At 36.8% G+C, this 10,026-nt stretch overlaps 1 protein-coding gene across 12 annotated transcripts in view; it reads left to right on the top strand.

Moving 5' to 3' along the window:
* The window catches only part of Rnf38 (ring finger protein 38), an 87,710-nt gene extending 82,702 nt beyond the window's left edge, over positions 1 to 5,008 (top strand). For all 12 annotated transcript variants that reach the window (XM_010619382.2, XM_010619384.3, XM_010619385.3 and 9 more), the window contains 3 exons: positions 1,536 to 1,657; positions 2,501 to 2,600; positions 4,790 to 5,008. In XM_010619382.2, the coding sequence (XP_010617684.1) occupies positions 1,536 to 1,657; positions 2,501 to 2,600; positions 4,790 to 4,852 (285 nt within the window). In that variant the 3' untranslated portion in view covers positions 4,853 to 5,008. The remainder of the gene's footprint in view (positions 1 to 1,535; positions 1,658 to 2,500; positions 2,601 to 4,789) is intronic.
* Positions 5,009 to 10,026: the final 5,018 nt, after the last annotated feature.

Genomic DNA, 10,026 nt, shown 5'->3' with positions numbered 1-10,026 from the left:
AAAAAAAAAAAAAAAGAGAAAGAAATTACTTCAAAGACCTGGATGTAGCTGTTCTCCATACCAATGAGGGAAAGTATTTACTGAAAATAACTATGAACATCTTCAAAATACGCCTCTGAGAAAAAGCCACATATGCCAAGAAATCAGTTAAGGTTATCATCCTGTAGCCAAATACCAGTTGTCTGGCCTCTTCTGACAAGTGGCTCTCCATCCATCCTCAAGCAGAGTTGCTGGATTGATTTGATTTGATTTGATTGATTCTTTCGAAACACAAGCTGAATATCACATTGTTTTTTCGCGGCTGCTGATAGAGAGTGCTATCATATGAAGAAACTCATCTGGAGCCCAATATTCAAATGTCAACCATGCCAAGATGAAACTGTAAGGAAAGGAAGTTGGTATTTATGAAGCTATGAGAGATGGCAGCTAGCTCAACGGAGAATTCATCACAGGCACACAGCACCGTGGTGCTACTGTTATGAAGCTAAAAAACCACCCCCTGTAACATCTGCTAGAAAGCTCCCTCTGACTATATCAGAAATTCCTGGTTTGGAATCTCAGAGGGATACTTTTTGTCCATGAGCATTATCTCTGATAGCAGCAGTTCCTACAATATTATCTTACTGATGGATCGGCTCTACTCATTCTGTATTGTTGCCAGAAATAAAATAAGACAGGGATGTGGCTCAGTAGTGGAGCCATTTGCCTTGCAAAGGACCTTGGAGGATTTTCTGTTCGTGGTCTCTCTCATGAAAAGATGGGCTTTTACTGCCAAGAAATTGGCAGAAGAAAAACTGCTTTTAAATTTCTTTCCTCTGCCTGACTACACAGTCATTTCACTATATTCCCTAAAGCTAAAGAATCTAAATTCATCTTTAACTCTAGTACCAAATAACAAATTTTATTTTAAAGATTGTGTGCTGCTTGGTACAGATTTGTAAGTGAAAGTCTATTCTATTAGTGCTGTATTCTGAATTAAGTAAAAGTCTTGTAGACCAATGGCTGTCAGCTTGGGGATAGTTTTGACCTTAGGGGATATTTGACAGTGTTTGGAGACATTTTTGGTTCCTGAAACCAGGGAGAGTTACTGGCATTTAGTGGGTAGAGGCAAAGGTTGCTGAACATCCTGTAGTACTTCATCAGATAGCCTCACAACAAAGAATTATCCAGCCAAAAATGTCAAAAGTGCTTGAGTTTTACATATACATATAGAAAAAATAATACCAACTTTTTTTGTACCAGGGATCGAATTCAGGACCTTGCACTTACAAGGCAGGTGGCAGAACCACTGAGCTAAATTCCTGGCACCATGTTTTGGTTATGTTGCAAATAATCTGGAGTTAGGCTAGATGTGATAGATGAAATAACAGTAGCAATGAATTACTGAGTGCAAGTAATGGGTATATAAGAGTTTACTATGCTGTTTCTTATTTTTATAAGTATTTAAATTTTTCTATGTAAAATAAACTTTCTGAATATTACTGGGATAGAAAACTTAAAGAAAGGTGAAAATGTATTTCCTTTTCCCTTGACAGGCCCTGTTAAATCTGGCAGAGCGACTAGGAGAGGCTAAGCCTCGAGGACTGACAAAAGCAGATATTGAACAACTTCCTTCTTATCGGTTCAATCCGAACAACCACCAGTCAGAACAGACTTTGTAAGTGTACTTTTTCTGACATCACTATTAAATTACTTTTTTTCTTTACAAAATAAAATTCTTAAAAGTCAAAGGAAACATGATAACTTACGTATCTAAGAGTCTATGCTGACCAGTAAGGTAGCCACTAGACACATAGAGCTATTTAAATAAAGTTTAAAATTAAATTTCTTAGTCACACTATCTAGTTACTGCTTTATTGGGATGTATAAATGTAAAACATGGGAGATATATATTTTACACATACCATAGAGTTCATCCTTTTAACATGTATAGTTCAGTAGTTTTTAGTGTATTTGTAGAGTTGTGCAACCATTACAACAAATTGAGACCCTTTTCATCACCCCAGAAACTCACTCCAACCTTCACCTTAATACCTCCCCCCAACCCTTTATCAACTTTGTGCCTCCGTAGATTTCACCTACATGGAATCATGTAATTTAGTTCTTTTTTGTATCAGTAAAGCATCCCTTTTTGTGACCAAATACCCAATTGTGTGGATATACCACATAATATTCTTTCGTGAGTTGATGGTCGTTTGTGTTGCTTCCACTTTTTGGTTATTATGTATACTGCTACTTTGAACATTTGTTACAAGTGTTTTTTGTGGATATATGTTTGCAGTTTTGGGTATATATTTGGAAGTGAGTTAGTGGTTCATAGAGTAACCATATGCATATGTTTATAACCTTTTGAGAGCAGCCACTTTTTCCAAAATGGCTATACAGTTTATATTCCTACCAGCAATGCACAAAGGTTTCAGTTTCCCTATATTTTTACCATCGCTTGTTACTGTCTTTATATAGCCATCCTTGGTTTAATGATATTTTTTGCTTTTTTCAGGTGTGTAGTATGCATGTGTGATTTTGAGTCAAGGCAGCTACTTAGAGTCTTACCCTGTAACCATGAGTTCCATGCCAAGTGTGTTGACAAGTGGCTTAAGGTAATGTATATCTGTAAAGGATATACTGAATTTTCTGTTGTTGACCATAGGTTCATTAAAGTAAGTTTATGGTTTAGTGGAAGGGGTGAATACAAGAGCAAATTGAAACTCAGCTTTTTACACTTCTGTCTTCAGATGAAGAAAAAAGATTGATAAAAATTAACTGCAGGCCCAAGATAGACCTCAGTGGTAGAACATGTGCTTCACATGTTTGAGGCCCTGAGTTTAATCCCCACCACCAAAAAAATAAACAAAATAAAGTTATAATCATGGTGAGAGTGATCATGTAAAATCTGAAACTAAATTTCTGTCCTTAATGATCAGTGTTTCCTAATTTTCTCATGATGCATAGGAACAGGACCTGAACTTTTAAATTATACCAGTTTCCTTTATGAGTTTAAAAGGATACTTCACTAGGATTCCTTTGCCAGAGATTTGCACAGAAGTAAACTGTTTTAATTCTGTGTGTGTGTGTGTGTGTGTGTGTATGTATTTTTTTAACTGATCACAAATTGATGTGATCAGTTCACATCACTGACTATATCAGGTGAAATTAAGTAACAGAAATAAAAATTGATGCAATAAAAGAATTTAAATGGTCAACTTTGTTATTTTTAAAAATAGAGTTCTGATTTACAGATAATACTGACTTAGGTAACTTCATAGTTTTATGAAGACATAAATAAGGAAATAAATCATTTCTGTGAGCAAGCACATTTCAGGAGACCCATCTTAGCCCAAACTGAATCCTGGAGACGGACTTTTCAGAAAAAGAAAGCATTATATACATGTAGAGCCTTGACATGTGAACAGAGCATGATGAGAAAACCACATGTTCCATATGGCTGATAGCTGGAGGCTGAGGAACAGTGGCAAAGGAAGAGGGTTCAAAACTATAACCAGAGGCTAATCTTTTGGGAAGTCATTCTGAAGTGTGAAAGAGTTTGGATTTGATCCTGAGAGCAATGGGAAAGGATATAGCTGAGATTGTATTTTAGAAAGATCATTATCTGCTATTTAGAGAGTGGAATGGTAGGGGTAATATCTGAAATAGGGATATGGAGTAAGGATGAGGTTCCAGTCAGAGAGGTTCAAGTTTTCTAGCTCAACCAGCTGGAGAGGCTGCAGTGTGTTTTTGGGTATGCCTGTACACTCTCTGGTCAGCAGGATGGGGTGGGGTGCTAGCTGTATAAATCTGACAGCCTAGGGTATTCTATACTAAGTTGTGATTCTGTATCAAAATTAAAGGCTTTAATACAGAAACTAAAGGCCAATTTCTGCAACTTAAAAAACTGTATAGTGGCAGCTGGATAAAAAAGGACTGTGAGAGCTATCTCATGTTCAAATGATCCCATTTGGTGAATAAGGAGTTACAAGAAGTAAGAGAACAAGATAAGTGATGTTTATGTTTTTGGCTTTAGCAATTTGGCTTATAGTACCAGTTGTTGAAATAGAAGAATGGGTTTAAGAACCAGGGAAGAAGTGAGTAGATCCATGAGTATAGATAAAATTTCCTGTTTTACAATGAGGCTTTCCTAAGTACCACTTAATGTGTTATAGCTTCATTAAGAATAGCCAAAAGTCAAGCCTGGGATTTAGCTCAGTGATGCCACTGCCTGCCTCACAAGTGCAAGGTCCTGAGTTCAATCCCTGGTACAAAAAAAAAGAATAGCCAAAAGTTACCTGTGTAGGATCTTGAGTTTAATCACAGTACTGCAAGAAGGGGGAGAGAAAGCAGAGGTTTTACTTTTAAGACAATTAGTAAATTTATCAGTGAGGGTAATCATGGTTATACAGAGGTTTGTGGTTATGTTATTTTCATTTTATTTTCTGGGGAGTACCAGGGATCAAACTCGGGTCCTTGCGCTTGTGAGGCAGGTGGCAGAACCACTGAGTAAAATACCTGGCCCTTGTGGCGATTTTTTAAAACATGATTGTTTTGTAGCTCTTTAAAAGGATAAAGATTATAAACACTATATTCAAGTAAAGTAGTACCTTGTGTTGTTTTGGTTTGGTTTTGAATTTGTCTGTTTGATTTTGAGACAGGGTCTCACTGTATAGCCCAGGCTGCACAGCTTCCTTAGTGCTGGGATTACAGACGTGCACCACCACTCCTGGCTCCCCAATGTTCTTAATGTATTTCCTTGTATAAACTACATTTCAGACAAAGTACCTCTTTTCTTTTTTAGGCAAATCGTACCTGTCCAATTTGCCGAGCTGATGCTTCAGAAGTACATCGGGATTCAGAATGACCAACCTAAGAGCACAAATTTAGTTTGGGTGTTCCTCATCACATGTATATATGGACTATCCATTGAACTTAATCTGTGTGGCTTCCAGCCTTCCCTTTACCAAAAGGGTCAATGGACCTTTCTTTGCACTGTGTGACTTAATCAACTATAAAAGCTTACAAATAGTCTTCACAATTATGGGATTGTTATACTAACTGTGTGATTGGAACTCCAAAGACTTTTTCTTTAGCTTAATTTGTGTGTGCACTAACATTCCCTGGTTTTTGTGTGATCATTCCGAGTGTTGCTGCAAGATTACAGTGGACGTGATCTTTTAGCATGTGCTTTTATAAAAAAAAAAAAATGGTAGCTCCAGATGATATAGCAATCTACCTTATATAGAGCCTTCAGAAACTGTGAGTGGAAATGAATGCAATGAATGACTGTTGGTGATAAATGTATCTGTGTGTGAGAGAGTGTGCAACTACTTGTGTGAGGGCATGGTAGCTTGTGTGTATGAGATCTATATACCAGCATGTACCAAGAATGTGTGTGTAGTTTTAATTATGCTGCAATGTATAATCTGGTGTGTTATTTAAACAGCACTAGTACTGTACACTGGTTTTTCCCCTTGTGTTTGCTGTTGCACACTGATTGCTAAGGGTGCATCAATTATAAGCATTGAATACTCATCCTCTTCCCTCCCAATGAATGGAATGAGAAAAGCCTTCTTCCTTTGCTTCAGGCAGCTGTCACCTTCACTTCCTTGGTGGTCCTAAATGGGTCACACAAGAAAAAAAGTGTAACATAAACTCACTCCATGAACCTTTTTATTGTAAAAAGGAAATTTTTAATCTCCAACTTGCTGTTTCCAAAAAGAAGGTGCAATATCATACATAATCAGTTAGCAATATTAGCATTTCAATCATTGATTTGAATGTTGATACTTTTTTTCCTTTACATTTCCAGTAACTGTCTTACAGAAAGAACCTGATTTTTTTTTAATGTTTAGATTTGTAGTCTATTCTGAAGATATTTGAGTAATATATTTCTAAGAAATACCACTGGCCCCATAAAATCTTGCCTTCTTGACTTCTACCAGAACAAAATTTGTTCACTCAGTTTGATTTCTGATATGTGTTCTTTAAGTTCTCATAGGCAACTAAATTGTTTTAAGAAGATTGTATTTCTGTTTATATTAATTCACCTGCCAGGCTGAAAGTTGTTTAGTTCTTTTGTAAGTAAATGAGCTTCTCACTGAGACCCTTGTTTCAGGATGGATCAAGTGCTGTAACAGTTCATGTTCCTTAGACCTGATTTGCTTTGATGTTGTGCTGCTTTTCCTTTTTTTGTTTGAATGAGAAAAGTTCAAAACAAGTATCCAGAATATTGCAGTATAAATGAAGGTTTGATTTTTGTATGAAATAATAATGCTGTCAAACAGGAATTGACCTTCAGTAGTAGATCTGAAGTAATACCTGACCATGTTTTTTTTAAAAAATGGATTCATTGCGCGTAATTCAGATTGTTCAAAGTCATTTTCCCCTACAACGTTTAGATTCCTTTCTCATTCTTTAGTATATTCAGTATTGTCCTCTCCTGCAGTTGCTGTCATACTTTGTTTGCAGTAGCACATGCTGCATTATTCCAGTCAGGACTGTGATAACTGCTGCCAGCCTCACTCGATTCTCAGTTGGCTTTGAGTCAGTTTTGTACTCAGACAGTGTTAACTACTTGTTACTGCCATGCTGCTTGCCCTCCCTTGAAGTCTATAATAAGCTCATCACAGCCTAGAGTTCAGTAAAGTCAATTTACACAGAAGCACAATTTTACACTGTTGCCTCTATCTAATCATACAAATAGGATTTTACATTCTTTCTCTTTGCCCCTGGATTTGTCTCAGAAGTATACCTAAACAGTGGTAAAATGCACATATTACTTTTAAATCATTAGAATTCCCCTCCTGTTTCTGTTGAATAAGAGTGTATTAAAGACCAAAATTACTGGCATATAATAATCAGCTACATACAGATCACATATAGTTTAATCTTTATTTTTTAATTAAAAATCATGTTTAAAATGGCAAAAGCCTATCTTATATATAGACTCTTTTATATAGCTGCAAAAAAATTTATATCTGTACAGATCTAATGTAACACTATTACACTCAGTATTCATTTTATTGAAGCATGCAAGTAAAGCACTTTTTCTAATTTATAGAGATACCTAATTAACAAGGCACATTGTACTAATGACTAGGAAAGTAGCTTTTTCTTCCCTTCTGACTACGAATTCTTGTTCATAATGTCCCTTTTCCAGTAAATTTTTGAGAGGCAGTCAGCAATTCAGGAGGTGGCAGGGTTTGTTTTGGTAAAGTCCAGAGTTTAATTATGCACTGTTATTACTGATCTCTCTTTGAGAATGTCTTATCTTTGCATGGGGGCTCTTAACAGATGTATCCAGACTTGCTTACTTAGTGGTTGGTGTGTTATGAGCACATATGCATGTGTTCTGACCATCTCAGACTGGCCACAGTGAGCAACTGTGCAGCCAGCAAGTGAGAAAGAACAGTTGATTCAGCCTAGCTGTTGTCACCTCAGATGATGCAACAGATTGCAGGCAGATGTAGATTTGTTGCCTTTGTCTTCTTTCCTCCTAAAACAATGTTGGCTTTACCATCTTAACTCCGCTATGGGTCTTTTGGGGGGTTTTTGTGGGTTTTTGGTTTTGGACATGAATTGTTATGCTTGGTATTTTTTAACATACCCCACAAAACATCTCAAGGCCTCCAAATATCAAGATCTCAGAATTTTTCTGTCCTGAGTTTTTTGGTTTTTTTTTTACAAAATCTGGAAAATGTGAAAGCATATTTAGATTTTATACATTCTCAGAAAATTGATTTGTTAAGATTCTTAAATTTGGACCTCTTGTAATAATTTTGAATGTGATCTACCAACTTATGAGAATATTTTTCAAATAGGTTTCTAATAAAGGCCTAAAGATATTTCCCCTGTTGGTACATTTGGTTACCTCATTTTGCTATTTGTTTCAGATTATGAAAGCTCTCACAGGGGTGTTTGTTGGAATCTTTTGCTGAGTCATTTCCTCAAATCATATTCCATTGTATCAGTTGACATATAGTTTTAAATGTATGTATTATAAATATCTGTAACCAAATCATTTGAAGGCTTGATAAATTTTTAACAAAGTTTGTACATTTTTTATGAAAGTTACTAGTAATGCTTTACTAAGTAGTGCGATGAATTTTTATTTTTAATCCCTGTGCCCAATTTTGGAGTTGAGAGGGTTGTTGGTAATAAATGTATGATGTACACTTAAAACATCTGTTGTGTTTCACATTACTATGGTAAGGAAGAAGGATGGAGTTGTGTGCAAAGTGGTATGAGATTCCAGTGGAAAGATAGAGCTAGGTTGAGCTGCTAGCTGCTGGATCTAATTTTTGAACTATATTTCAGATTTATATTTTCAGCACTGGTATAAAGAACTTATAAACAAAAAGAACTAGTATTGCTGGGCCTGGCAGCACCTGGGAGGCTGAGGCAGGAGCATCACCAGGCCAGCCTGAACTATACAGCAAGACCTTGTCTCAAAAAAAAAAAAAAAAAAAAAAAAAAAAAAAAAAAAATGTATAACACATTATACATAATTATATCTTTAAAAGACCAGAGTTCATCTCCCCCCACCCCCCGCAGTACTGGGAATTGAACTCAGGACCTTGCAGTCGCCAGGCAGGCACAGAACCACTGAGGTACATCTCTGGCCCCCGTCAACATAATAAGAGAAAAGGGTGCCTCTGCTTGTCATTTTCCACTTTTTATAGTAACCTTTCTTTGCAAAAGGAAGAAAATAAAAATAGCCCCTTTATCTACATACAGACCAGTGGCGACAAACCTATGGCACAGGTCCTGCAGCAGGCTGTTCGTATCATTGAAAGCTCTAAAAGTTTTCACCATCACTAATAAAAGACTTTACTGAGAGAGTGACTTATGACTGGATCCAATACTCACCTGAAAGAAGAATGCAGAAAAATGATCAAATCCTATTTTTTTTCTTAAGGCAAACTTCAATGCTAAAGTTGTCGAGGCTGGCCTAGAACGTGGTTTTTCTGCCTCACTTCTTCAGTAGCTGGGCCTAGAGGCACACACCATCACACCTGGATTAAATCCTGACGCCCCCCCATTTTAATACTTTAGAAGAGTGTGTGCGCCATACTTTGAGTACATCTAAGTGTGTCACTGAACCCTGAGCTTGTGCAGGCTTAGGGCTAAGGCATTTATCTGGTCAGTTAGTACCCAGTAAGGTAGGGAGAGGCTGGTTGTGGCCAAAGAACCACAAGCATGGACTAGGTGACCTTTGCATGTGAGAGCATTTAAAAGCCCTTTTAATCTTTTCTTCTGCTGTGTAATGGTGGTCCTAGACGTCTGTAAAAAACTTGAAATGTGAACACTATATCAGGACTTCATCCTTGCCAATTCATTGTTCTCAGTAGGCTTTGATAATATCCATAAGCACTGCAGGATATGCTAAAAAAAAACCTTCACTGACTATAATTTCATACATTACAAGCCCCTGTTTTGCATTATGTGATAAAATCCTTATAAATATGGTAGATCACAGCCAAGTGTTTTAGGTCACCTGTACTTCAGATTAATGAGCTGGATAGACAAAGCTCTCAACAGAATTAACCATGTGGATAATTTTAAAATTTCTAGTAACCACCTGAAAAACAGTTGATGGCCAGGCAATGGTGTTGAATGTCTGTAATCCCAGCACTCAGGAGGCTGAGGCAGGAGGATCACTGTAAGTTTTAAGGCCAGCCTAAACTATATAGTGAGATCCTGTCTCAAAAAGCCAAAAATGAATAAGTAGTTGAAGTCATTTAATATATTTTAACATACCCAAAATATCAATATGTAATCAGTTTTTAATACATCCCAGTTTGGACTAGGCTTGTAGATTGTGGCTACTATGTTAGATGACACAGGTGTAGACCAAGAACCAGGCAGGTTACCTGGTTTCTAAAGAATTGAATTTTATTCTTGTTTTGTTTTGTTTTTTGTTGGTACCAGGGATCGAACTCAGGTTCTTGCACGTGTGAGGCAGGTGGTGGCACCACTGAGCTAAATCCCTGGCTTGTTTTGTTTTTTGAGACAGGGTCTCACTATGTAGTTGAG

Source organism: Fukomys damarensis, unplaced genomic scaffold (assembly GCF_012274545.1).
Source record: "Fukomys damarensis isolate Sample0158 unplaced genomic scaffold, DMR_v1.0_HiC HiC_scaffold_36, whole genome shotgun sequence".
In the NCBI taxonomy this organism is placed as follows: Eukaryota; Metazoa; Chordata; class Mammalia; order Rodentia; family Bathyergidae; genus Fukomys; species Fukomys damarensis.
Note: the sequence above shows the minus strand (reverse complement) of the source record. Positions and strands in the feature narration are given on the sequence as shown.